General features: G+C 41.1%; 4 protein-coding genes across 11 annotated transcripts in view; 1 reads left to right on the top strand and 3 right to left on the bottom strand.

Moving 5' to 3' along the window:
• Positions 1–163: 163 nt before the first annotated feature.
• Positions 164–3,992, top strand: Git (ARF GTPase-activating protein GIT1). Of its 2 annotated transcripts, none has more exons than XM_017157868.3 (8): positions 164–302; positions 533–1,435; positions 1,883–2,039; positions 2,103–2,188; positions 2,250–2,522; positions 2,886–3,076; positions 3,147–3,543; positions 3,626–3,992. In XM_017157868.3, exons 2-8 carry the CDS (start codon positions 560–562, stop codon positions 3,827–3,829), a joined length of 2,184 nt encoding a protein of 727 aa, XP_017013357.2. In that variant the 5' UTR covers positions 164–302; positions 533–559; the 3' UTR covers positions 3,830–3,992. The 2 variants fall into 2 exon arrangements, with proteins under 2 accessions (XP_017013357.2, XP_017013356.2); XM_017157867.3 differs by having other exon boundaries at positions 240–355.
• LOC108068357 (mannosylglucosyl-3-phosphoglycerate phosphatase) lies at positions 3,947–18,272 on the bottom strand. 5 transcript variants are annotated; one of them, XM_017157863.3, is made up of 11 exons: positions 18,081–18,272; positions 15,931–16,039; positions 11,207–11,414; positions 10,389–10,995; positions 8,541–8,627; positions 7,908–8,471; positions 5,891–6,405; positions 5,544–5,783; positions 5,386–5,481; positions 5,253–5,323; positions 3,947–5,174 (listed from the first exon to the last, which is right to left on the bottom strand). In XM_017157863.3, the coding sequence occupies exons 3-11, from the start codon at positions 11,399–11,401 to the stop codon at positions 5,114–5,116; spliced, it is 2,436 nt and encodes an 811-aa protein (XP_017013352.2). In that variant the 5' UTR covers positions 11,402–11,414; positions 15,931–16,039; positions 18,081–18,272; the 3' UTR covers positions 3,947–5,113. The 5 variants fall into 5 exon arrangements, with proteins under 5 accessions (XP_017013352.2, XP_070069625.1, XP_044248633.1 ...); XM_070213524.1 differs by having other exon boundaries at positions 11,207–11,411; XM_044392698.2 differs by lacking the exon at positions 11,207–11,414 and having other exon boundaries at positions 18,081–18,270.
• Positions 18,273–18,759: 487 nt separating this feature from the next.
• Positions 18,760–21,138, bottom strand: LOC138912521 (dachshund homolog 1-like). The gene has a single exon (XM_070213526.1). It carries the CDS (start codon positions 21,136–21,138, stop codon positions 20,920–20,922), a length of 219 nt encoding a protein of 72 aa, XP_070069627.1. The 3' UTR covers positions 18,760–20,919.
• A 24-nt stretch (positions 21,139–21,162) lies between these two features.
• LOC108068349 (broad-complex core protein isoforms 1/2/3/4/5) overlaps positions 21,163–27,046 on the bottom strand; it is a 55,762-nt gene continuing 49,878 nt past the window's right edge. The window contains exons 5-11 of one of the 3 annotated variants that reach the window (XM_044392784.2): positions 26,900–27,038; positions 26,258–26,806; positions 25,629–25,823; positions 25,185–25,574; positions 23,991–24,093; positions 23,735–23,918; positions 21,163–21,453 (exon numbers count right to left, since the gene is read on the bottom strand). In XM_044392784.2, the coding sequence (XP_044248719.1) occupies positions 21,163–21,453; positions 23,735–23,918; positions 23,991–24,093; positions 25,185–25,574; positions 25,629–25,823; positions 26,258–26,806; positions 26,900–27,038 (1,851 nt within the window). Of the gene's footprint in view, positions 21,454–23,734; positions 23,919–23,990; positions 24,094–25,184; positions 25,824–26,257; positions 26,807–26,899; positions 27,039–27,046 lie in introns of all 3 variants that reach the window. The other 2 variants (XM_017157846.3, XM_070213520.1) reach the window with 2 other exon arrangements.

Below are 27,046 nucleotides of genomic sequence, written 5' to 3'. Positions count from 1 at the left end.
TAGATGTTGCTTCCAGGGCTGCCAGATGGCGGGAAATTGGTGGGACCAGAAGATTACTTTAGAACATCTGGCAAGGCTGTATTTGAATAATTGCACTTATTTCACTTGTAAGCCATTTAAAAAGAGAGAACTTGAGAATTTTTAAACTTTTTCAAAACATCTCATGTTTGAAAGTTAAAAGAAAACTTTTGGAAATAACAAAAACCAATAAAAACGCTTTACAGTCATTTTACTTTGAATCTGGCGCTTTGCCAGTACAACAACTTGGTCACACTGGCTGGCAGAAGAAAATAAAACAACTGGTAAAAAGCATCCGCAAATGTTTTCCACTGCAGCTCTCCGCGTTTAATTAAAAGTAATTTTCCTAATTGATGACCAGGGGTGAGCCCCGGCCGCTGGTATTTGACCTTTGGCGCCAGTCTTTCGGATTTCCAATCAGAGAGCGCCCAGTTCGCGACTGACTCACAAACAGAAGCCACTTGAGTTTTCCCGAGTTTTCAACTTCGCTGTTCTATTTTTTGTATCTCCCCAGCCGTCTGTGAGCGTTTTGGAATGCTGAATGTGTTTCGCCAGCAGTATAATCGAAGCGCACAGGAAGTTATTTATAGCGCCGCCGGATTTGGATCATCCCGATCCAGCCACGCCCACGATTTCGACCAGAACCAAGATGCCGAGGGGCAAATCCCGCCTGCAGACCGAAGTCTGCGGCGATTGTGGAGCCGGTGATCCCTCCTGGGCGAGCATCAATCGCGGGATCCTCCTCTGCGCCGACTGCTGCTCCGTTCACCGCAGCCTGGGCCGGCACATCTCGATTGTGAAGTCGCTGCGCCAGGGAAACTGGGAGCCCTCGGTTCTCAACTTCGTCAACTCCCTGAATGCCCACGGGGCCAACAGCGTTTGGGAGCACCATCTGCTGGACGGCAGCAGTGGCTCGGCGGGCGGAAAGCACCTGCCCCGCTGGCGAAAGCCGTCGCCCAAGGATGCCCTGCATCCTACCAAATCCGACTTCATCAAGGCCAAGCACGTGAACCTAACGTTCGTGCTCAAGCCAAGTCTGCAGGACGATGACGACGGCAGTGGATCCGTGGGCAGTCTGGAACAGGAGCTGAGCAGGCAACTCCATGCCAGCGTGAGGACCAGCAATCTGGAGACCTCGCTGCGCTTCCTGGTTCAGGGAGCAGACCCCAATTACTATCACGAGGACAAGCTCTCCACGCCCCTCCACATGGCAGCCAAGTTCGGCCAGGCATCGCAAATCGAGATGCTGCTCATCTATGGAGCCGATGTGAACGCGCTGGATGGCAATGGGATGACTCCGCTGGAGCTGGCTAGGGCCAACAATCATAATACCATCGCTGAGCGACTGCTGGAGGCCATGTACGATGTCACCGACAGGATCATCACCTTCTTGGGCGGCAAGAAGCCAGATCATGCGGTGAGTTCTTGGGAATCAGTTCATATCTGTCAGTCTATAAATATTTTTTTTTAATCCAATTTAATTCAAATCTAACTGTGATTCATTAGGCATACATATGTAACTCATCAAGAACTCATAATTCAACTAGAAGCTCAAACCGAAGTAATTTTACTGAATTATAAAAAAATACATTAGTACTAATTTAGTATACATACTGAATATTAATTCTTAGATCCTGAATAGTTCATTTAATTTAATAGATAACCCTTAACAATATTTAAATTGATGTCAAAAACCTGGATTTCCATTGACCCTAAGATAATTCGGCTAGTGATTGTGTTGCTTCTGATCTATGGGTCACTAGGGCTTTATATTTCTATGCTATTAATCATAGTTAACAAAGGGAAACTCCACCCATGTACCCATCCTATTCCACAACTGAATTAATTGACTCCTTCCCCACAGAGTGGACGCCACATGATTATACCGGATGCCAATGGCGCCGACATAAGCGAGCAGCTGAAGATTGCCCGCGGAAAGCTACAACTCGTGCCAAATAAGATGTTCGAGGAACTGGTCATGGACCTTTACGACGAGGTAGACAGACGAGAGTGCGAAGCTAGTGAGTAGTATTTAAGTACAAATTATTTCTTCAAATAAAATAAATATATTCATAAAATTGCAGTCTGGTCGACGAGCACCCTGAATGCAGATCATGCAACTGTGCCATTTTTGCCGGCTAATCCATTTTTGAGCGCCACGCGCAATCAGGTTTGACCTTGCGAAACATGAATGATTCAAATCTTTATTCATTGACATGCTTTCGCCACAGGGTCGACAGAAATTGGCACGCTTCAATCGCGCCGAGTTCACTGGTCTGTTGACCGATGTGCTCGTCGACGCTATGCGACGGCAGAACATGGCCAACCTGCGTCCACTGGATGCACCCTTGCCCGGGCATCAGTCACTGCAATCGCTGCCGTATGCCAACAACTCAATGTTTGAGCAGGGCGGTCATGATCCGAATCTGTCCGACGACGAGCCCATCTACGATCCGGTGGCCAGCGATGATGACTACGCGCCAGTGCCACCAATGGCCCAGCAGGTAAACCTAATGCGGCAAAAGATACTCAAGCTGAACAATAGCTTTGGCTAGAAGCGTAAGCGAAGACTGACAATTAGACACCCCGTGCTGTACCCATGTGTGTTCAACCGTAGTCCAGGGCATTATAGCTCCCTGATTTTAGGCAATCCCGTCGATTCCCAGTGGTAGAGATCCAAATGTAGACCATAAGCCTCAATAAAACTAGCTGATAATTGTGAAAGTGTAGTTTGAATACTTGTAGTTGTCCTCTGATTTGTCTGCTTTTCGTTAGTTTATTTGCATTTATATTTTATAGTTTTTATATATTTAGTTTTCCTTATTTTATTGACTTATTTATTGTTTATTTTCATTTCTTTTGCCTAGGCCATTGTGCATACCCCACCGCGCAATGCCAATTCGCACAACGAAATGGAAACGCTGCGCAAACAGCTCAGCGATTACAAGTCGGAGATCAATCAGCTGAAGAACGTGGTGCAGATGCTGTCCAGCGAGAACTCGCAGCTCAAGTCGAAGTTCTCGAGCGCCTCCAACAACAGCGTCTACGACGAGCCACTGTGAGAGTTTTAGTTTAAATTCACTTTGTTTACTTTTGTTTATGATTTCATTTGATTTTCCTTGGCCTAGTCGCATTGATCTGAGCCTGAGCAGTCCCGATACGGAGCACGAGCCTCTGTCGCTGCCTGAAGGTGGGTCTGCCAATGTGGAAAGCGGCTCCTCCAATGACTCCTCAAACCAGTCGACCATCAAGCGCCCAGCCAGCATGTACGAACGCCGTCTGGTGCCCAACGTGGCCAAGGGTCACACCGATATTCGGAATACGACCAGCATGTACCAAATGGCTGGCGATGGGAAGCCTTTTGGTGAGGAGGTCAAGGTGCGCTCTGATCTGGTCACTCGCTGTCTAAAGGAGCTCATAAGGGCAATGCAGCCCGTGCCGGAGGATCAGAAGCAGTCGATTGCCCCACATGGAGAGCTCATCCGCAGCGCCGTGACTGATTTAATTGCTCTATATGCCAATTTGGTAAGATTAACAAGCATTTACGTGGGATTACATTTTACCAAAGATTTTTATGGATGGCTGATAAATATTTATATTGTTTTAGCCACCCAATGCCAGCGACCCGACCCGCGAGACCCTTAAGCTGCTGACCCGCCAGAACATTCTCATCCAACACGAGTGCGAGAATCTGCAAAAGGCCATCGAGGCCGATGACAAGCAGGCCATACAGAAAAACACCTTGGAGGTGCGCGACTGCGCCTTCCACATCGCCAGTGCCATAAAGACCTTGGTGTTGCAGTTCTATTGAGGCGGCCAAAATACAATCGACCTAGAAGTTTAACTTACCCCCATTGAAGTATTAACCAACCACCTTAGTGCCCCGCTGACTAACAAACGTGCTTCCGCCAAATAATTAAAAGTGTCCCCTTTACATATAGTTTATGTATTTAATAAATGTTTACATAAATCAATGTACTCTGTTCAATATACACAAAATGCGTTCTTCTACGGGCTAATGGCCCATTGCAAAATAGTTTGAAAGTGTCGAAGGTTGGCCCGCGAGGGGCGCGGGAAGGGGTCGAAAGATGTACGATATCTATATTTATATGGGTCCTTTATAATTGTAATAATCAGGTGCATTTTGAGCCTGTATATTGTTCACTTTAGTTAACTGTACGTTCTAAGCATGGACAATCAGTTAAGCATGGAGTACATATATGCATGTGGCTTCCTCTACTTATTGTTTAACTTTGTGTAATTGCGTGGGTAGCTGCTGGCCTTGTTTTAGCTTTGTTCTGATTTCCGGTTGGTCGCCAGCATCGCAATCAGATTGCTATTCCTATGGACAAAAATACACTCTGGCTTTTGTTGCATCTCGTGTCTGGTGGTGTGCAAGTTCAAGGAACTATTTAAGATTAAAGCATTTATCCATGAGTGTTGCATTCGCGATCGCGTTCTCTAAAAAATAATATGCTCTGCTGTGTTTAAGCGGTCCAAAAATGTCCATAAAAATATACGTATCCCATTTTTTGATTTTCTGACATTCAAAATTTAGGTGCTTTGTCTAAAATATTGCTTTACATTCACTTTACATCTGCTTGCCTCTTGAGTTTGCTAGTCCTCCGCGCCGTCGTCCAGTGTTTTTTGCATACAACCTATAGTGTTTGATTGCGTTAGTGGACTCTGGATTTTTAAAATCAACTACTGGGAATATCTAAGGAAGTATCTCAAAGCTCGGCTCAAACTCTTTTCTTTTTTTAACTAGATCACAAAACATAAGGGCTGCTCAGTAATTACAATATAATAATCAGTTGGTTGTGTAAATCAGTTTATCTAATTAAAGGTAAATTAAACTAGCGGTAAGCTTTAGGTACACGTACTCACTACATCCACATACATCATATACAATATCAATATCAAGTTCATACATCTCTGGGGAAGTCTTAAAAACGTTCACAACGAAACTTAGCCGAAGAAAACAGAGGAGCGGTAACAATAAACGGTAATAAATATAGGACACGATCCCACAGATCTGCCAACTAACTAACTAGCTAACGGGTATATCTTCGCTTTGCTTTTGCCTAATCCCTATTCAAATATTTCTCTCCGCATCGGAACCTGCCCTTAAATCAAGTTGTCTAATTTTTTTGTAACTAGAAAACGAAAAAGAAATAAAAAATACAAAAATTAAATGCAAATTTTGAATTAAATGGCTTTCGGTAGTTCTTTACTCGTCCTCGGCCTCGGCGATTGTGGAATTCATGATGTGCGTCTCCTTTTTGAACAGTAGCTGTCGGTGATGCTGTGGGATTAAGAATTACTTGGATTATCAACGGGTCCATCCAATAATTGCCAATATCCCACCTCTTCGTTTTGTATCATAACGATGCGGTGCTCCAACTGGGGCGCCAAGTCGCAGGTGGACTGCTCCAGGTCATCCAAGGAAGCCCGTCGCAGCATCTTTTTGAGAATATCCATTAGAATTTTACTCATATGTAAATTTATATTCAAGTTTTTCATACCTTCTGGGAATTGCCATGCGTCAAATCCATCGACTTGTTGTGATGGCCCACGGACAACTTGCGGATGGGGGATGGTCCATCGAGATCCATGCTATCCAGACACTGGACCAAACTGTGCCTCCGCGAAAGTGTCACCAGTGACTGTCGGTGCTTTGTGTTTTGCCCACACTTACGGGAATTGATGGCCTTGAAGTGGTTCTGCAGTGTAATCCCCAATTCTGGACAGGCATCGTCATCCATCTGAAGTGGAGGAACAGTAGAATTAAAACAGGATCCTTTACAAGATGTAGTCTTTTTAAAATACTTGGCTGATAATCAAGAACGACTAAATATATAAATTGACTCACCAGCACAGTGGCGTCCTTGAACATCGTATAGCCATCGCAGCCCATGAAGATGTAGCTCTTGACGCACAGCTTGTATGTCTGCTCCAGGTTAAGGTACTCATCGCCCACCTGGATAAGCTGCGGATCGATGCGCTTGCCGGGCTCCGCCTGCGGATCGAAGGCAAAGCTGATCCCTGACACCTGGGGAAATCGGCCCTCCAGCTTTGGATAGGCCGACACACCGTTCTCCAGTGCTTTCCACAGCACCTGACCCTTGACCTCGAGCAGGATCAGTGGATCCCGCATGGGTATAACATTAACCAGATCGCCCATGGTGAAGGCACCCACCGGATGCACGCGATCGGAGCGGAAAGTGCCTCCATTCAGGATGACCACATCGGCACCGACGGCGGCCAGCACCACGTCGCACACCCAGTTGCCCAGATTCGTCTCCTGGGTTCGGACTCGGGAAAAGCGGCCGTCTAACTCAACGCTGAACACGCCCATCACATCCGACAGCTTGCTCTCGATGAACTCTGCAAGAAAAGGTGGAGATTAGCTTTTTTGGTAAAACCCATACTAACTTCCTTAACTCAAGCTACATTACCTAGAGTTAGGGCTAGTACTCAACCCAACAAAAAGTCGTCCAAAACAAAAACTTCATATGAAACAAAAATTTTTGACGTTGTTTTTCATATGAAGTTTTTTGTTTTGGACGACTTTTTGTTGGGTTGAGTACTAGGCCTTAAGAAGAACTAGAAAAAACAAGAGAGAAAGCTATAGTCGGGTTGGTGTCCCGACTATCTAATTCCCGTCACTCAGCTAAAGGGGGTGCCAAGGAGATAGATATATAACATTTTTTTGATTGCGCATAACTTTTTAATGAGTGGTCCGATTTGAAAAATGTCTTCTACATTTCGATATGGGCACTTCCAAAAAAAGTCCACCAAGCCAAAAACCTTGAAACTTGAATAAAACACATTCCCACATGATTTTGCCCCGATATTAGTTTCTAATTAGTTGGATACTGAGCTTAACTACAAATTTGGAGTATAGTTTGATTATTTTTATGACAAACCCCACCAATATACGCAAAAATCAGTTTTTGGCTATTTTTTGGTAATTTTTTCATTGATTTGTTAATTTTTTCCAAAGCATATATGATTATTTTATATTACTTATTAGTTTTTTCTGACAGTTAACTACTACAAAAACGTACAAAAGAATTCATAGTTAATTCCTCAAGAGAGATCCCACTTTGAAACAAGTGGCATAAAATCCGTTAAATATGGGGCTTTCTGAGAAAAATATAATGGTATTTTTGCAGACTGGCCCTTTGGACGAAATCCTACTTTTTGACTTTAAAAACGCTATCGCTTGGTCATCTACGGTCTAATAAAATCAATTTTTTTCTCGTAATCGGCTATGGAATGACAGATTTTTCTGTTTTTGAACCATGCCAATTGTTTCTTCCGTTCGCAGGATAAAAATGAATTTGTGTTTTCTTTTCAACGCGATTATACGGCGAAAGAGTGGTAACATTGACAAAATAGGTATGAGGTAAACTATTGGAAGCAAGTGGCTTTGCAATCAATGTGGTACTGTCCACATACAAAAAAAAATAAAAAAGAGGGGTGGCGGGGTTGACATGGAACGTCCCATATATAAATATACACAACAAAATTGTATTTATACTTCTCAGACAAATTTTAAAATCAAGAATATGTGTGGGAAATCTCAACCTTCTAGCTTTTGTAGTTTCCGAGATCTAAGCGTTTATACAGACAGACAGACAGACGGACATGGCTATATCGACTCGGCTAGTGACCCTGATCAAGAATATATATACTTTAGGGGGTCGGAAACGCTTCCTTCTAGCTGTTACATACTTTTGCACGAACATAATATACCCTTTTACTCTACGAGTAACGTGTATAAAAATGATTTAGAAAAACACAAAATATCTAGATCTTTAAACATCTTTACATCTTCTAATATATTCAGGGATATACACATGAGTTCTGTTCAGTACACTTACTGGCATATTTGGAGAGCTCCTGCTTCAGTTCCGGATCCTCCGGAATTTTGGCCGTCACATCGAAGCATTTGACGTCCGTGGTGAAGTGGTCCCGATTGGCGGCATCCCGCTCGATGGTAATCACCGAGAACTGCTGGAAGTCCGTGCCCGACTTGACGATCATCTTGCCGTTGATTTCGGTGACCTCGCGAACGTGATCGTGGCCACCGAGGATAATATCGATTCCGTTGCACTTCTCGGCCAGGTTAATATCGTTGGGGGTGCGCATGTGGGTGAGGGCGATGATGAGGTCACAGCCCTCGTTTCTCAGCTCGCGGGCCAGCTTGTTGCCCGCCTCCACGTAGTCGATGTAGGTCACCTCATTGGGATCGATGGTCGGCAGGGTCTCCAACCACTCACGCTCCACCAGACCAATCAATCCAATCGATATCTGGTTGTGCAGTATAAAGTGCGAGATCTTTCCGCCGCCCAAGGGACGACCGGTTTCGTTGTCCACCACATTTGACATGAGCCAAGGGAAGTCCGTCTGCTTGATCAGCTTCACCAGCACATCCAAACCGTGATCTGGAAATTATATTGATTATATTGTTAGAAATGGCAGACTGAAAGTATATGTACGCCAGCGTTTCCTACCAAAATCGTGATTTCCAAAGACCGCACAGTGGGTTCCCACGGAGTTGAGCACAGGAATCATCTGTTCGCCCTGGGTGAAGGTGCTCACTGCAATTGAAAAATATTCAATGAATAATTTAAATCTTTGAACACTCACAAAAGGGAGATGGCCATATGGAGTCGTCAAAGCTACCGACGCCATCTAGCAGCTGTTTAAATGTTTGCTTATAACTTTTTAATGGATTGACCAATTTTAAAATTTTCTTCTACATTTTGATAGGTATTAATAAACACAAGAAAATGGCATTTAAACTTTTAAAAAATCTGTAAAAATGTGGGCGCTAGGGATAGAGATGAAAGTATTCTTGATTCTGTTTTTCGATTTATTTAATTTAAAACAAGAGAGAACGCTATAGTCGGGTTGGTGTCCCGACTATCTAATACCCGTCACTCAGCTAAAGGGAATGCGAACGCTGTACTCGGGTTGGTGTCCCGACTATCAAATAATCGAACCTCAGCTAAAGGGTGCGAGGGAGATAGATATATAAACAATTTTGATTGCGTGTAACTTTTTAATGAATGGTCCAATTTGAAAAATGTCTTCTACATTTCGATAGGTATAAATATACACAACAAAATTGCATTTATACTTATCGGAAATCTTTAAAGATGTGGGCGCAGGACACATTTTAAAATCGTAAGTGGGCGATTGTTGGCGTTAGAGGAGGCGTGGCGCTCGGCTGAAATAAACTTGCGCTGCGTAGGAGGCCCAAGAATATGTGTGGAAAATCTCAACCTTCTAGCTTTTGTAGTTTCCGAGATCTCAGCGTTCATACAGACGGACAGACGGACATGACCAGTGTTGGGAAAGGTACTGTGTTTTTTTACCTAGGTAAGGTAAAAGGTATTGTCAAAAATAAATACCTAGGTAAGGTAAAGGTACTTAAATTTCCCAGTACCTAGGTAAAGGTAAAAGGTATTTATAAGGTATTTTTTATTTTTTATAATTTTTTTGTTTTGTTCAATGTAATCATTTAAACTTAAAATAAGACTAGTTTTCAGTTTTTAGTCGTCTTAATCAAACAATATCTTTTCATTTCATTTAAATTTAAATGTTTTAATTTTGTGCATATATTTTTAAACCACGCGGCATGAATAATTTTATGCACGTATCACTTCATTAATGTATTTATGAAACCCTCATGTACATATTTGGCGCGCAAAAATTCCGTATGTAGAAACATTGACTATATATTGTGCATATGCATGTATATGCCGTTTGTTTACGTACATACGGCATTTTTGCGCGCCAAATACACTTTGGTTTCATAAATAAATTGATGTAGTGATGGGAACATACATACGTGCACAAAATTATATAAAAAAAAACTGCGATTAGTTTTAACTTCACAAAACAAACAATAGAACGGCTGAATTATTAATGCTGCGTTCCGACTATTACAATTCTGAAACGAAACGATACAATGAAACGATACTACAGTGTCGCAGTCGAGATTTGGCTATTTTAAATCAGAGCAATGTTTAATACCTATGTAAGTACCTTAATAATTCCAAAGGTATATAAAAATAAATACCTAGGTAAGGTAAAAGGTACTCAATTATTTGTATACCTAGGTAAGGTAAAAGGTACCACTAAATTGTACCTAGGTACAACTGGACATGACTAGATCGACTCGGCTAGTGACCCTCATCAAGAATATATATACTTTGTATGGTCGGAAACGCTTCCTTCTAGCTGTTACATACTTTTGCACGAATACAATATACCCTTTTACTCGACGAGTAACGGGTATAATTACGTCTTGAGAAAACTTTCTTTCCGATTGAACATGTTTCCCCATTACTTACACATGCTGGGCGAGAAGGCGTCTCCACTGAAGAGCACCAGGGGATTAAGATGGGCAAAACTCTTGATGGCCGTGGCAAATCTGGCTGCCCCGCCCACTGGTTCCGTTTCCGCCATGGACTCGATATTGTAGACATCGTTGTAGTGCAGAATGATCAGCGGCTTGTCCTCGCCCTCGGTCATTTTCAGCAGCTTCTTGGTCTTCTCCAGCTGCGAGGATATCGATGTGGAGCGGCCGGTCAGGCCGTGTGTGATTATTCGCGAGCCGGAAACGGATCCCGAGCCCGATCCCCGATGCCTGGGGCTTTGGGGCTGGCTGACGGAAGCGTAGGCGCGTGTGGGTCTCGTCAGGAGTTCCCTGGCATCCAGCGGCGTCAGCGACTGGCTTCCTCCGGCGGCGGATCCTTCGTCGGGTTCGTCCGGTCCGAACTGCAATGTGGATCCACTGAGCGAGGCGGTGGCACTGGCCGGAGCAACTGGGATTTCGCTAGAGGTGGGCGTCGTGGGTGTGGGCGTGCCCAGTGAAAGGTCCAAGGATCGAAAGTTGGGATTGCTGCTCTGCAGCATCGACAACGTCCTTGTGCCGGCGTCTCGCACCTCGATGGATGCCTGCAAGGGATGGGAAAGTATTTAATTAATCACAATGTGCTCTCGGGGAATCCTGGACCACATCAAAGGACATCAGGGGCAAAAAGAAGAATCAGGCGGGCGGATGCAACACAAAAGCTAAGGGGTGCAGGTGGTTTGTTTTCTGGGTGTAATACACTGTGTATCGTGCTGGGTGGTACACATCAATACGGATTGTGGGTGTGGACAGAACCTGCTTCAGCCAGCCCACCACATTGCCCATGGCGGCGGCTCCTCCCGAACGGCTACTGCCCGTCAGGTGGCTCAGGCGACGAGTGGATCCATGGCCAGTGGGTGGTGGCGTTGTGGGCGGCACCGCTGATCCGGATACTGATCCCGATCCTCCGCCGCCTCCTCCTCCTCCGCCGTCGATTCCCGCATTGCTCATCCTACAGCCGCTGCTTGATTGGGGAAGATCGAAATGGAAATGGCACACAAGAGATTGGTGATAGACTCGACTTGAGAGGTAAGCTTAATGGGTCTTTTTTCGGGATCTGATTGCTCAGCTAATCAAAAACAATTAGAGAGCGCCTACTAATTACAAAAGGTAATAATTATCGAAAAATATAAATTGTGTTGAAGGTTGTTAAAGGCTTAAAAGTATTTAACAAAATAATATTTAACCTGTATACATATATTTATATATTTATTAAAAAAAATATTAATACCGGGATTAAATATTTTTGTAGCACCCCGAATAAAATTGAACACCAATAACCAATTAATAAATAATAAAAGCAACATAAACAAAAATGTAAGTCACGTCTTTTGTATTGATAAAAAATATCTGAAAGGTTATTGTTTATCTAATTAATATGCAAAAGGGCGTTTTTATATATAGCGGGAAAAAAAGTTCACTTCACGGACGTGTAAACGTGTATTGTACTATTTTTTCAGCTGCGAATTTTTACACTTGAGTCCCAGAAACAAAAGAGAATAATGCGAACAATTAGCTGAGCCATCAGATAGAGAAAATATTTATACATAGCTTTGGGAGAACTTACAAAACGCCTGGCAAACATCGAAAGCGGCTTAGACGCATTTTCAATAAATTAATAAAACAATCAGAAATGGCTGAGAAAATTTCGTAATTTCGCGCTAAAAATAAAAACAAAACAAGACCCGCGCCACTCGAACTGCAAAACACAAATTCGATTGCTCAAGCAAAATGAATACAATTTTCTTCGATGCAAAAATATAAAAATATACAAAATACAAACAATGATAAGGCTGAGAGCATAAAATGCACAGAGAGGTGGCTAGAAGTGGCGACATCAACACGAAAGTAAATAAATAGCGCAGAAGGAAATCAATTTGCAACAAAGTGGAATTTGCTCATGACCTACAGATGGGACTCTTCATTATTTGCTCTTATTCTTATTCCTTTCTGTTTGCGAAATGCCCCATTAACTCAGGGTGAAACAAAAGCAATCAGCGATAGAGAGAGATTGAGATTGAGAGCCAAAGTATCCCACAGATACACTGAACCTCTATAGAGCTCATTGGGGCGCATTGACATTGATAATGAAAGCAACAAGCAAATCAACAAAGTCATCTAAGCAACACTCATACGCAACGTTGGCCGTGCGAAACAAGGTCAAATGTGTTTGATGGCTGCTAGGCAACATCATCTTCCTCAGGTTGAACATTAAGCCGACGGCAAAAGTTAAGCTGCGGATTTTGGCAGGACACGGGAAATGAATTGCAATCGGGCAGGAAATGCGCAGAAATGGCAATCTGACAGCCGGATGACTTCAATTTTCAACAACCTTCATTGGCCAAATACGTGACCAGAAAGTATCCAGCTCTAACTGGCTGCAGTTGGTAACCAAACAATTGAAGCCAATTAGCAGACTATCAAATTATACCGACCACACTTTGTTTTATTTATTGCCTTAATTAATTCCCACGGAATCGAGTTACGAACACGGTTTGTTTTCCCGAGCTGCGTGAAAGCGCGTATGTCAATGTCAATGTTATGTTTGCCAGAATTTCACTTTAATTGAATCTACTGACCCGCACATAATTAATTTCATATTTCAGCTAAGTGCTGTTTACCCGGGAACCACATTTCAAACTGCATTAAATATGCTCATCAAGCGTTCATGCAGAAACATTCAGAAACATTCAGCGGAATACAAAGTGGCAACCGCAAAATCTCATTTCGGAATTTGCGCAGACCAAACAAAAACCATAAATATTTGGTCGAACTTCGGTAAGCAAAGTTGCAGACACCCTCACAAAATGATATTCATTTTTTATGGTTTACTTCCTAAGATTTTATGTTTGTCTTATTACTTTGAGCTTGATAAGGCCTCTATCATTATTGCAGGTTTTCTACAAACAAAAAAACATATGATATTTATACGCAGTTTTTAATGTGAAATACTGGTAATATTGATATTAACTAATATCATTTTGCCGGTTTCTCCCTATCGGAGATTCTCTAACGACGAAAAAGAGAGCAATATGCAAGCGAGAATAACTCTCTCTCAATTCAAAATAGAGTGGAATAGCCCTTAAAGTGACATAGAACATGTGGTTTACATTTCGACCATATCGAATTGATATGCCGCTTATTAAATCAAAAATTGATACCACATAACATCAAATCGATCATCGTTTCAGTTTTTTTGGGAGTATAAAATGTCATCTCGGATTATGGGTTTTTAAAGTATTTATGACATTTAAATTAGATCAGATGTAATAATTAACTTTAATTTGATTAGTTTGTTGTTGTAATAAGAAAATCAGAACCGAAATGGAAGTACTCATCGAAAGGGTACACTCATAGAAATTTTTACCTAAATACTAGAAAAGTCGCCCTAAAACCGAGGTCGCCCTAAAAATACGAAAAATTTTCTTATTATACGGGTGGCTAGCCCTAAATATACGAAAAATCGCCATGGAAAATATTTTTTAGGGTTAGTTTTTTCAAAAAGGCCAATTTGCCCTACTTTTTAGGGCGAAATTTTATGACGCAATAAATGGATACATACATGTAAGACATGTTATGTACATGTGTGTGTAGTTGACAGGTCAAAACAAGTGAGTTAGAATGGGTAGCCCAGCGGTCTAAGCACTCGCACTTTCAGCTTTGCTGTTTGAAAATACAGGTCGTGGGTTCGATTCCTGTGTGAGTCAACACTTTTTTTTTTATTACAGTTTTTATTACTAATTAAGATTTTTCGTCCGCATGCTAAATTTAAAGTAGTCGTAAAACCCTAAATACATATGGAAATTCTGAGTTTAAAGACTAATTTATGTTAATCATGCGAAGAAACGGCCCTAAGTATCCCAGCCAGCAAAGTTTTTGTATGTATAATTTAGACCGCAAGAAAGTAAGATGTGTACAGTGTTTGTACGTTGCTTAGCGCGATCGGGCTGTGGTGCAGCGCTAGAGCGTTAGACTCCAACTCGAGAGGCTGTGGGTTCGAACCCTCGTAGAGACCCCAAATGTTTTTCTCAAGTAAGTTGTTTTTTCTCCTTATACATATATATCTCCTTAATTCGATTACAAAGATGATTTTTCAGTTATAACCGGCAGTTATACAAGTCTGCTGCCTCCTGCCCCCAATGGCATCGTCCGATATAGCAACAATTCAACAAATAAATTATCTGAAACGATGTTCGTGTGTGTGTGTATATGTGTTGAGTCCAGTTCCCAGGAAATTTCAACACCCCCCCACCCCCCCACCATTGAAAAATTAATAGATTTTTTTGCTTTTATTTGGTTTTATTTTTATGGCGATTCGCCCTAGATTTGTTGCCTAGTCGCCATTGACCCCCGTTTTAGGGCGATTTTCCATGTTTTTAGGGCGATTTTACCGGAAAATTTCTATGAGTGTATTCATTTCAAAAATGAAAGCAGAAATAAATGAAACATGCATTTGGACATGACAGCTCTTATTTACGAATGTGCAACAGTTGAAGTGGATCTGAAATGGGAATAATCTTTTCAAGGGCTAACCCCTTTCAAGCCAACATGCTGGAAAAAAGGCTCCTGAATAATGTTTAAGCATTTTCACGTACTTAATATGGCCGCTCGCTCTGTTTACGCTGTTTTCGCTTTCCAAGGATTTGGTTTGGGATGAGCAGACAAGTGAAAGTCGGGGGGAAAACAATTGCATGCAATCAATCGGTGAAATCAGGCATGCAATTCGTATGAGTGTGTGTCTGCGTCCTTGACTCTTCGGCAAGGTAAATTCAGGCAGGTGAGAGGCACTCTAAGGCAAGGGTTAAGGGTCAATTGGCTGAAGGCTGAAGGATGGGCCTGGCCCAAAAGGGAGGTCGAGTCTCGGCTGTGAAGTGAGCAGGATTTCGCTTGGCTTGCCTTTCGACAAACCTAAGGACATGCCCAGTTAACCAGACACCACACATATGTACGAAAAGTTACTTTCGCAACAGTTGGGCCGAAAGGTTGGGTCTTGTTCTTGGTTTATCGCCAGCATGTTGGCAACAAAAGTTCATTAGCATATTACGTATACGTCTGATTGCCCTGTAACATTTTCATTTTGGGCCGGGGGAAACGGAAATGGAATGTGTAATGAGAAAAACGGAAACTCAAACAGCAACTCAGGAATAAATTATTAAGGGCATTTCCAGATTATTTCAGAAGGCAACACATATGGTTCTCATACACGACTCAAAGCTATAGCCCTATAAATATAATTTCACTTTTAAATATATCCATATGTAGGTTTTTTGAACAAGTTAAAATTAGCTCTTAAAGCACTTGCCCAACTATTTTAATACCGCTCTAGCCTTGGCATTTAATTTAGATCAATAAGTGCATAAGGGCGAAAGTTTTAATAACTTTCAGCTGAGATACTCAACTGCCACAATTTCCACCCCTTTTAATTGCATAATTGATAATTTCACCTAACGGCTGCCAGTTACAGCCAGTGATTTACTCACTTGCGTGCAAGGTTTAGTGAGTCCTCCTCCCTTTGCCCCTTTTCCCGCTGTCGAGTAGAGGTTGCCCAGCAACTGATTTTCGGGGGTTCGTTTGTGGGATGCAAGCAAACTGCAAAAGTAAAGAAACTTGCTGAATAATTCAGAAGGAGGGATATACAGACGAGCTTGCATTGATGGAACTGAAACCTAACTAGTACTCCTGGTTCATAAAATTAATAAAATACCTTGGGAGCTAATATGCTTCTATAATTTAGACTACCAGCCAAAGGTCATAGATGCTTATACTATAAAGTCATAAGATAGGTTTACATATAATATAATACATAAATATCATGTAAACCACTTTAAGCATTAAGATTAAGATTGTTTTTCTAATACACAGGATCCAATTCGAATAATTGTTTAAAAACTAAAAAACTATCAAGTACAAAATCAAACCTAATAAACGAAAGATATTTTATTTTGTAAGTAGAGTATGTCAATTTAATTAAGCCTCACTGTAGTTAGTCCTCTAGCACTTCTCTTAAAAGTTTTTACTGTCTTGCACTACTTTGGCGGTAAAAGCTGTAACAAACATTGATGGTGTGTTTTTACAACCCTCCCCTTAGTTCTGGTTTCTTGTGGAAAACAGCAAACAAGACGCCCATCAGCACACATAGTATGACAGCCACACACGCACCTTCACTTGAGTTGACTGCCTTTTTATAGTACTTACTACATGCTATTTTAGCTCCACTCTTTAGCCTGATGACTGAAATTTCAAAGTCAAAAATTCGATCACACTTGTTGTGGGTTATTTTTGTGTTTCTTTAAGTGAAGGTCTTCAAATATTTTGCATGTCTCTATAAAAGTTTTTAACGTGATAGCTTCAAGTTTTTAATTACTGAGCAATTTATCAAAAGTTACTCCTTAGGGCTTGTGCTTTTAATGTCACCTTTTCAATTGATGATCCATCAATCAAAATAAATTACGATTTTCGAAAATTGCTTAAAAGTGAAATCAATTACGCAATAAACGTTTTGTTTTTTTTTATTCCATACAATAAATAATAAAAGAGACCCATTGGAAGTAACTTTTTAAATAATTTTGGTGCTAAATTTGTTTTTAAGTACGTAATAATTGACCACTTTATCAACACAACAAGCCAAAGAAGAAGTTTCAAAATGTCATTTGAAATGTTTATTTTTGAATCGAAATAAATTTCGTAGACTTCAAGGTCAGGCAACCGAGAGAAGGCCCCCAAATGCGGTCACACTCCTTGTGAGTACCCGAGACCCACTTATCTGCTGCCAAGTTCAAACAGCCAAAAACATGGCAAACATCAGCAAACATTTTTTCGCCAAGAGCGGCACTTGTTGTAAAAACCAAAGGGGGTGAGGTGTTTAAGGGGGTTATGTGGGGGTATTTGAGGCAAAAATTCATAAAATCAGCTGTGTTTTTGAGAGAGTGGGACTCTCTCTCGAGAGGAAGCTTTTTGATGGGGGCTGCTTTTGAATAATTCCTCTCTGGACTCTCTTAATAAGCACGTTGTTTGGTAGCTGTTATTATTGTTGCGTATTTTTTTGCTGTTGTCTTTTAAGTTAATATTTTAGAACGTGTTGAGCGACGGGCTTTCGCACACCACGTCATACTCCCCATGTACCTATATACATATATTTATATCGGTGTGTCTGTGTGTATCATGCGTAATGTAATTTTATGGGGGTTACGAGTTTTGTACACTTGAACTTGCAGCTGTCCTCTGGCATATAAAAATAAACTGTTTATGCAGTTAACTTTTGGGCCGTGCTTTCGTTACTCCGATTTAGCCACACATTTCCTTCTATCATTAATAATTCAACACGCGGACTTTTCTTACGAAAATTATTATTTGCAATCATGCGAATTTTTCAATTGACATTTCCGCAATTTTAAAATATACAGGTTTATTGCGAGGGGAAAAGTAAATTGGCAAATTTCACTCAATTAGAACGCAAATCAAATCACTCTCACTTTCATTTAATAAAGCCAACACATTCAATTGAGCTGATTTAAATCAAATATAAACAAATTAATGCTGATTAATCAATTAGCTCATTCAACACTGATAAGATGGATTTCCCATTCAGCACGATTGCGAATCGCTTTTGCAATTCATAACCAAGACTTACAAAATACTTTTCAAGATTTAAGCAATTCCTTTGTCGCCCTTTTTCCAGAGCCAGAGAAAAATGCTAAGCCTGCTACTTTTTTTCTTTCTTGGTAAAAAATCTTCTGCGTAGCGAAAGGAATCGGTGCAGACGATCGAAGTGCGGATATAGAAAACACCACCGTTCAAATGGGAAGCAGAACTTTGACTGGCATACTGGCATCTTCCGCTTCTAGGTGAGCACGGTCAAAAATAAGCCGAACATGTGCGAGAGCATGCGCCAGCCGAGAGAGCCAATAATGGGCCCCTAACAGAAAAGCTCCCCTAACATTACTGGCCAAAACAATTCCCCTGAGCCAAGATCAGGTTAACAGAGACGGAGCTTTACAGCACGGATAACGTGATAACCGAAATTTAAATCATGACCGCCAAAAAACTCCCACCCAAATTCCACAGAAACTTGTTAACTTTCAAACACATTTTTTAAAGGATTTTTTTAAATTAATGAACTAAATCTGATACGATGATATAATCAATTTCAAACTCACATATTTTAAATTACTGTAAATGTATTTTAAAAATTTAGATATGCTTGCATTTTAGTAGGCCCACTTATATTTGATTTTTAATTATTTATATTCATTTTATTCTTCTCAGTCCCAAAAGAAAATAAAACAGCATTTCAGATGAAATGAAACATGTTTAATATTATTTTATAATTTTTATTTATAGTACCTCACTTTAAAAATTACGTTATACCAATATTACATTAAATGTTGTTTGTTTATTACATGGGTTTTCGCTATTTCGGCTGTTACATAGATTGTTTCAGTGATTCTTTTTGGGTTTACATTTACCGTTTATAATGGATATTTTTCTGTATATGCATATTTGATAATCCAAAATGTGCTATAATATTGTGTGGTTAAGGGTTACTCTTAAACATTTAGTTATCTTAAAATTTTAAATGTAATATTTTATTTTTTACGCTTCTGTGATTCGCTTTTACTTCGATTCTTCTTCAAGTTGCTGGGTTCATTTTTTAATTGCTCTTGCGACAATTTTAACAATGTTATAATGATATTTTTTGTTTTATTGTAGATTTAACTCTTGTAGATGCTACTTCGTATGCTTTATTTAATTTACAATGATATACAGTTTTGCTATAAAACAATTAAATGAATCCAACTAAAGATAATAGGAATAGAATTAAATTATGTTGAGTTTAAGGTAAGCATATTGCATTCAGTTCTACGGGTCTATAACGCTAAAATAAATTAATTTGCAACATTTGATTTTTGTAATTTTCAGATACCTGTTCCCCTAAGTCAACTAACAACTAAAAAACTATTCAAATGTATTTACAAAGATTTCCAAGTGTTCTCCGCACACGTATGTATAGTTAAGTTGAAACCAAAAATATTTGAAGTTACTTTAGATGGGTGTTTACAGTATCCGTTTCTCGGCTCCTAAATATTTAGATATACTAGTGGAAGCTACTATACAAATTTTCTTTCTTTAAATTTATAATTCAAAAATTTGAATATAATTGTTTTCTCCTTGTAGATTTGAATTCCGATTTTCAATATAGATACAGTTAGGCCTACTTCCATTTGAGGGGCAACGAAACGTCGCTAGAATAAAGTGTTCTTTAAAAAGGAATTACTACTCTCGTTCGCTGCTACACTAAGACATTTTACAGTTCACTAAGAGGTTTTTTTTGTATCCATATATATACGTGTGTATTTATTGGTTGATTTCTCTTACAAACTTGCTTTAAATCTTTGTTTTGAATGCAATTTCGAAAGGACATTATTTAGAGCTTAACATTAACAACATTTGAAGTTGGATTCGCTAATTTCGTATGCTTCTGGTTCTATCAAAAATACAATCCATGTGTTCTTTCCTTGCAATTACTTCATTACTACATTAATGTATTGGCTATACTCTCAATTCAGTTGAAATCAAATCAATATTGGTTGATTCAGGGCGCCTCCAGTTAAATTCAAATAACTCTTATGTTTCTCTCTTATCTGATCTGTTTGCTGGTGTGATTACAAGCTAATGAGTTTAATTTCTAGACCTTGATATTTTGGTTTAATTCTAAATTAAGGTATTCTCCCCTTCGTTCTCTCCGTTCAAACAATATGGTTATAAAGCATTTGATTCATGTATGGGTTGTGTTGTATGCGTGTTCACTATAGTTTGGGCTTGGATTTCTACAGTTTTAGGCGCACTTTCAGTCTCACACTAAGCGGAAATTATAACAAAACGCAAGAGAAGGGTTTCCACTTTTAGCTCCTAGTTAAAGGTTCTCAGAATGGTCACGCGTCCAAAGTATGTACGCGTGTCCCTGTCCATTTATAACAAAGTGCTCTTAAAACTGCGAGCCCAAACGAATCCATTATCTTTCGAGTCTAGGCAAATCTAAAATTCATTATTCACTTACGATCTATGTATGTGTTTATCCTTCTCTCTTCTTCAACTTAGTCGTCTAGAACAAAGGACTTTTGCGAACCTAATACCTATATAACTATGTTCCGTATAATGTAGATAAAGCATATTTCGTTATATATTTACATTTTATACACATCTCGGTTGTGTAATTAATGTCCATCTAGTTCAAGTGTTTTTGTGATTGCTTTGTCCTACCACCCTTGGGAATTTTTTGTCTGTGGGTCATTTATAAACGTATATCTTTCTAACTGACTGACTGACTACTGTTTGGACAATAGCAAATGAAACTGCCGCAGCTTGCGCTTCCAGTGCTTGCAATTAAATCTAAACTTGATGTCCTCGGCCCTGGCCACTCCGGCAATTGTTTCCAACTCCTGTTGTGGCGGCTGATCATCCTCCTGCTCTCAACGCTTTTGCTTGTTGGCTTTCTTGCGCTTGCTGGTGCCGCCACTGACGGCCGACGAACCACTGGCAACCACTGGCGGCGGTGGGGCACTAGACGGTCCGCTGACCAGCGCCGATATGCTGGCAAAGGGCGTGCTACTAGCCGCCGTGCTGCCGCTAGTGCCGGCTCCTCCAACACCTCCAACTCCTCCGCCTCCTCCACCGCCGGTGCTGCCCATTAATGCCGCAGCATGCAGTGATTCTCAACTACGCTCCGGCGTCCCGTGGTGCTGATAGATCTGCTGAAGCTGCTGCTGCTGCTGGCTGTGCACCACCTGACTGCTCGATGTAACCACATCCTGCTGCATGTGCTGCGGATGATGGCCCGGATGGGGCGACTGCTGCTGTTGCATGTGAACTACGTGCTGCTGCATGTGCTGGGGCGTCGGCGGTCCCTGCTGCGGCGTACTGTGGTGCTGCGGCGTGCTGTGGTGCTGCGGCGTTGGCGGATGCGGCGACGGGCTGTACGGGAACTGTTGCTGTAACATATGCAACTTTGCATAAATAAATTGGTTATGTCGGTTAGTCAAAGCTGGCATTTGTGTGTAATGTTTGCGTAGGGTGGGCAAATAAAAGTGTTTGGATGGGAAATAAATTCGATTATGCAGTGGTTTATGGCATAAGTAAGCTTCGCTCTTAGAACTTAAAGTCACGCATAACAAGAAAGGAAGCTAGCTTCGGCCAGCCGAAGCTTATATACCCTTGCAGATCATTCCTATTAATTAACAAATCGCAAAAATGTTCAATTTTCTAATATTTCTCATTAATTTTCCGATCGTTCCTATGGCAGCTATATGATATAGTCGTCCGATTTTTATCAAATTAAAATTGAAATTCGGAAATATTTAAAAAGAGTCATATCCTAGAGTAGAAGATATTACAATAAAAACCAAGGAAGCTAGAATTTATTTCCTATTACTTTTCCATTAATTTTCCGATCGTTCCTATGGCAGCTATATGATATAGTAGTCCGATTTTTTAAATATTTAATTCGAAATTCAGAAATATTTAAAAAATAACATCCCCAAAAGTAGAAAGTAATATTTCAAAAAAACACCGAAGCTAGAATTTTTTAAAGTTTTTTTTTTCCTATCCCTCCTATGGGAGCTATAAGATATAGTTGTCCGGTCCGGTCGGCTCCGACATATATACTACCTGCAATAGAAAGAAGACTTTTGAGAAAGTTTCGTCCCGATAGCTCAAAAACTGAGAGACTAGTTTGCGTAGAAACAGACAGACGTACAGACGGACAGACGGACGGACAGACGGACAGACGGACAGACGGACAGACGGACATGGCTAGATCGACTCGTCTTGTGATGCTGATCAAGAATATATATACTTTATGGGGTCGGAAACGTCTCCTTCACTGCGTTGCAAACTTCTGACTGAAATCATAATACCCTCTGCAAGGGTATAAAAATCTTAAAGCATTTAAAATAAAAAATCGTTTCAGTAATTTCATTCAAGCATCTCATTTAAAATTAACTTGACTTTGAATTCACTTAGCTTAGTTCGCAACTTTTTTACCCGTTACTTGTAGAGTAAAACGGTATATTGTACTCGTTGGTAGTTAAAAGAAAGTTTTTTCGACCCTATAGACTATATATATTTTTGATCGGGACCACTAGCCGAGTCCGTATGAGCGCTGAGATTTTGGAAACTAGAAATTCTAGAAGATTGGCAATTGGTATAAGCTGAAGTAGGCACATGGCACATCCTTTATTAACACGCCTCACAAGAAATGGTTCTTGTCTTCATGTTTGTCGATGAAATAGTAAAGAAAAAATAATACCGAAATCTGCGGGTAGGTGAGCTATAGTGTGGCATAGGCATGTAACATCTGGGTTAATAAGTTACAAAAGTCGCCCGTGTCTATCACAGATTGGCAATAAGCATGCAGTTGCTAGGGGTCTTTCATTAAGGTGCCCCGCCCTATCCAACGCCCACAAACCGTAAAAAACTTTGGCGCTCACATTTTTTGATGGAAAAATAAAAATTTAAGCTGAAATGTATTTGTTTCGTCAATAGTATTGACTCAATACATAACGATCGACCAATTAAAAAAAAAGTTTTCCACGCCCACTCTAACCTAACCTTAAACGTCTACATTTCTGCCTAGCATGGTCAGCGGTTCCGATGGCTGGTGGTACAACTGATTTCCGCTAGGCGGCGCCTTTTAATGTTGGTAAGGTCACGTATCGGGTATTTTGATACGTTCACCATAGCTAACAAAAATTTATTCCGAGCCTACATATTCCAAATAAACAGATATTTTTATGTCCACATTTTTCCTTCACTAGAAATATGTTTAACGCCTCATAATAACAAGTAAAATGTGGGTACTTAGGTAACAAAACAAAATTAAATAAGAAAAAAAAATTGAAAAATTTGTAGCATGCATTTTATGCATTAAAAAAAGTGATAGTGTTGTTAAATTAGGCGAAATGTCTTGATCTACACACAAAAAAAAAACTTGGTAAAATCAACTGTCAAACAGGCCCCAACCAGCAAAATTGTCAATTCTACTAAGTAAATAGTCATTTCACAACAACAAAATACACACAATTAGCAAAGACTCAAACCCAAAGCAAAAACAAAATGCACGTAACAATTTTAATAGTTACGTAACTATCTTTGTTGGTCAATTTTACCAATCAAATTTTTTTGTGTGTACGACTGTTTTAAGTCCCAGCGCGCTTAAAGACTTTAAGCTAAGAGTTGCACTGCATTTCGATTGGCTTTTAGATTTTCCACAGACACGTGGCTACGTACCGAATTCTCCTGACTGTGCTCGATAATCTCAATGCTGCCAGTGGTGTTGCCCGAGGTGTTGAGCAGCGCAACGCCACTCGTGTTGGCCACCACGTCGTATTTGCCGCGCTTGAAGCGGCCGTAGAGCGAGCTGTAGGGCAGGTTGTAGTGAATGGCCGCCTGGTTGATGGACATTTGGCCAACGCTGTGGGGGATACACGTCGGAAATGGTGATTAGCGACTTAATTGACGCCACTAGTTCGTCACACACACTCACCGCACTGAGTTCAGGGCCTCGTTCATGGCATCCTCGGACCAGGGCGTTGGATTCGAACGCGACAGCTCAATGCCCTCCCGTTTGCAGCGTCCGTAAAGTGTTCCTTTGAGGCGTTCGATGAAGTGGAAGAGTGGGATTAGTAACAGCAAAATCAGATCAGAGGACGGAAAAGAGGAAGGGACAAAGTCAAGAGCACTTTTAGAAGCAAAAGTGCTGGGGGATTTTCGAAAGTGCTTTTTCAGAATGCTTTTCAGGTGTAAAGGGCTTGTTGTACTTAAAGTAAATTAATTAAAAACTAATCGATCATGTAAAAATATACACTTTATTTTGAAAGCCTACAGAGATTTTTTGATAATCGTTTTGAATCATTTTTGTGCACGCCATAGAAAGACCAAATAAAGGAATGTTTTTCCCTATTAAATCAATTACAAGCAAATACATGCCAAACATTTTATAATTCGGACCACTTTTCACCTATAATATTTAAAACTTTTCTCTTTGATAATAATTCTGGTCTTAGAACTAACTATTTACAAACCAAATATATTTTATTGACTCTATTCCTACCCTTCCAGAAATAAATTCTTTAGTTTTTTGTTTGTTTAACACTGTTGCACCACTCGAAAAATTATGAATATTTTATATGAAGTAGATGGTTATAGGACACACAAACTGTAAAAAATTGGCGGTGTTGTCAGACTTGGAAAGTCTTGAACCAATTTTTTGAAAATTTTAATCGCGATTTATGTTAGCTTATAAGAATAATACAAATCCAAAGATTGGCTGACATTCTTGAAGGTTAACACAAAAATGATTGTCATCAAAAAAGGTTTCTCAAGAACCACCGAAGGGAAGATACATCAAGGGATATGTTCTTTATTTGCGGCAGATTACTCGTAAACCAGCGGATCAAAATATTTGAAAATTGGAATTCTTATCCATTAGGTTCCTATCTACCAATCCTCATCTAAAATTTTGCAATATCGCCTGGGGCAGTTTTCCCAGGCTTGTTCACCTATGCCCTTTTGGATCTTTTCAAACTTAATTCTTATTATTCTTTTTATGATAAGCAATGTATATCCCCCATCTATTTTTACCCATCGCCTATCTATAAGTAGTAACTTCTATAATGACATGCTATCCAACGAATGGTAACCAAAACTCGATCTCTGACTGGATTTGCGGACAACTCACCTGTGGGTATGCCAAACTCAGCGCTGGCCTTCTGCACCGATGTATTACCCGCCCGTATCGCCTCCAAGGCACGCTCCAGATCCTCGGGCGTCCACGTGGTTGGGGCGGCATTGAAGGGCGCCGCAAGGCGGATGCCCTCGCGCCGGGCAATCTTGTAGAGCGTCGAGGAGGGGATGCCAAAGGCCTTTGATGCCTTGTTCGCGGATATCTGACCCGAACGCAGCGCCTCCAAGGCATTCTGCAGGGCATCCTCGTTCCACGACTTGGTGCCGCCCTCCTTCTTGGGCGTTTCGATGCCCAGGCGATGAGCACGTTGCCACAGGGTGGTCGATGGGATGCCATAAATGGAGGACGCTTTCGTCAGGCTCATGTTTTGGTTCTTTAATGCATCTAAAGCTGAATTCATATCATCTTGTGTCCAAGCTTTGGGACCATTAAACTGACCTTTCTCGCCAGAGCCAGAGCCAGCCCCACCACTCATGCCCCCACCGCCACCAGCACCGCCGGGCCCCGGGCCGCAAACGCTGCCACCCATGCCGTGCTGCTGATCCAAATTCGTATAGTGCGGCTCCTTCTGATCGTGCGGCGAGCCGTTGGCGATCATCATCGAATCCTCGCTCGTGTCCGAGTTGTACATGTCTGCAAAGGGGGAAGAAAAGCGGTGATGAGTATTTGTTTATTTTACATTTTGGGGTGCCAGCTATTATTATTTGAGTAGGAAAGAAACGATCTTTACTTTAAAAATCATAGTAAATTTCCAGAACGATTTTAAATCACTTTATGGAAGGTGCTACATTTTAAAATATTAATACAATTCGATTTACATGTTTATAACTATGCAATTAAATCATTGCCTCTTTGACATTTAAATGTCTTAATAAATGAAGAAAGTTACATAAAGAAACGAAGTTACATTATCGAATATTCGATATTGTAGTGACTAGCGTATTAATTCATAAATTTAAAAACTTGTAACGCTAGGATACAATAAAACAATTAAATTACATTAAATATTCTTCATTTTAGATGTGAATTACTGGCAGATACTCCTACTTTACTGACGCCCAACTCACCCATATGTCCTGAGGACATCATGTTGACAATCTCTGGCGTTATTATCATGCCCGGCTCGTGTTTAATCTGGCTCGGATCGATCTCCATGACGGTGGCACCGCCGATATCGGCATGCGTCACATGTCCCCCATGCTGGCCATGCACTCCAGCTGCTGCTGCTGCTGCCTGTGCTGCCTGTTGTTGCTGCTGATGGTGTTGCTGCTGCTGTTGCTGCTGCTGCTGCAACTGACTCTGGGCCAACAGCTGCTGTGCATGGAGATGTTGCTGCTGCTGCTGTTGCTGATGTTGCTGCTGCTGTTGCTGTTGGTGTTGCTGCTGCTGCTGGTGGGCCTGATGATGGGCATGTTGCTGCTGGGCCTGGCTAAGTGCATGCTGCTGGGCAGCGGCCAGGTGCTTGGCCTCGATCACCTCGCTTTTGATGTGCTGCACCAGATTCGAGTTGCTTTCATCGCCTGTATGGTGATGCGATATCGAGTGCATGGGGGACTGATCGAGCCGATGGATCTGCTGAGCCAGATGATTGTCAATGTCGAGCGGTTCGGTGGGATCTGTTTGGAAGAGCAAAGGGAAAACCATGTTAGTTGGGGCCTTCCAAGGGCTCTGGCCGCGTTTACCCGCTGGCTACACTACCGATAACTCACTTGATAGATCGCGCGTGTCCGTGCTGGGGTTGCAGGACAGATCGACGTGCTCCGTAACGGTGACTGGGGTGGCAGATGGTGCTGGTGGCTCGGGTGTGAAGTCCAGGAATCCCATGGGCACGCCCAACAGGCCGCCGTTCTGCAGGC

The sequence above is a fragment of the Drosophila takahashii genome, chromosome 2R (genome assembly GCF_030179915.1).
Source record: "Drosophila takahashii strain IR98-3 E-12201 chromosome 2R, DtakHiC1v2, whole genome shotgun sequence".
NCBI classification, from domain to species: Eukaryota; Metazoa; Arthropoda; class Insecta; order Diptera; family Drosophilidae; genus Drosophila; species Drosophila takahashii.
Note: the sequence above shows the minus strand (reverse complement) of the source record. Positions and strands in the feature narration are given on the sequence as shown.

Bases quoted from the DNA above. Each gene is read 5' to 3' on its own strand.
- LOC138912521 (XM_070213526.1), bottom strand. From the start codon at position 21,138: ATGGGCAGCACCGGCGGTGGAGGAGGCGGAGGAGTTGGAGGTGTTGGA.
- LOC108068357 (XM_017157863.3), bottom strand. From the start codon at position 11,401: ATGAGCAATGCGGGAATCGACGGCGGAGGAGGAGGAGGCGGCGGAGGA. The intron at 5,784-5,890 runs GTGAGTCAATTT...CCTCCACTTCAG, and splicing joins TCAAGGACGCCACTGTGCTG to ATGGATGACGATGCCTGTCC. The intron at 5,175-5,252 runs GTAAAGAACTAC...TTCGTTTTCTAG, and splicing joins ATCGCCGAGGCCGAGGACGA to TTACAAAAAAATTAGACAAC.
- Git (XM_017157868.3), top strand. From the start codon at position 560: ATGTGTTTCGCCAGCAGTATAATCGAAGCGCACAGGAAGTTATTTATA. The intron at 2,040-2,102 runs GTGAGTAGTATT...ATAAAATTGCAG, and splicing joins CAGACGAGAGTGCGAAGCTA to TCTGGTCGACGAGCACCCTG. The intron at 3,544-3,625 runs GTAAGATTAACA...ATATTGTTTTAG, and splicing joins TTGCTCTATATGCCAATTTG to CCACCCAATGCCAGCGACCC.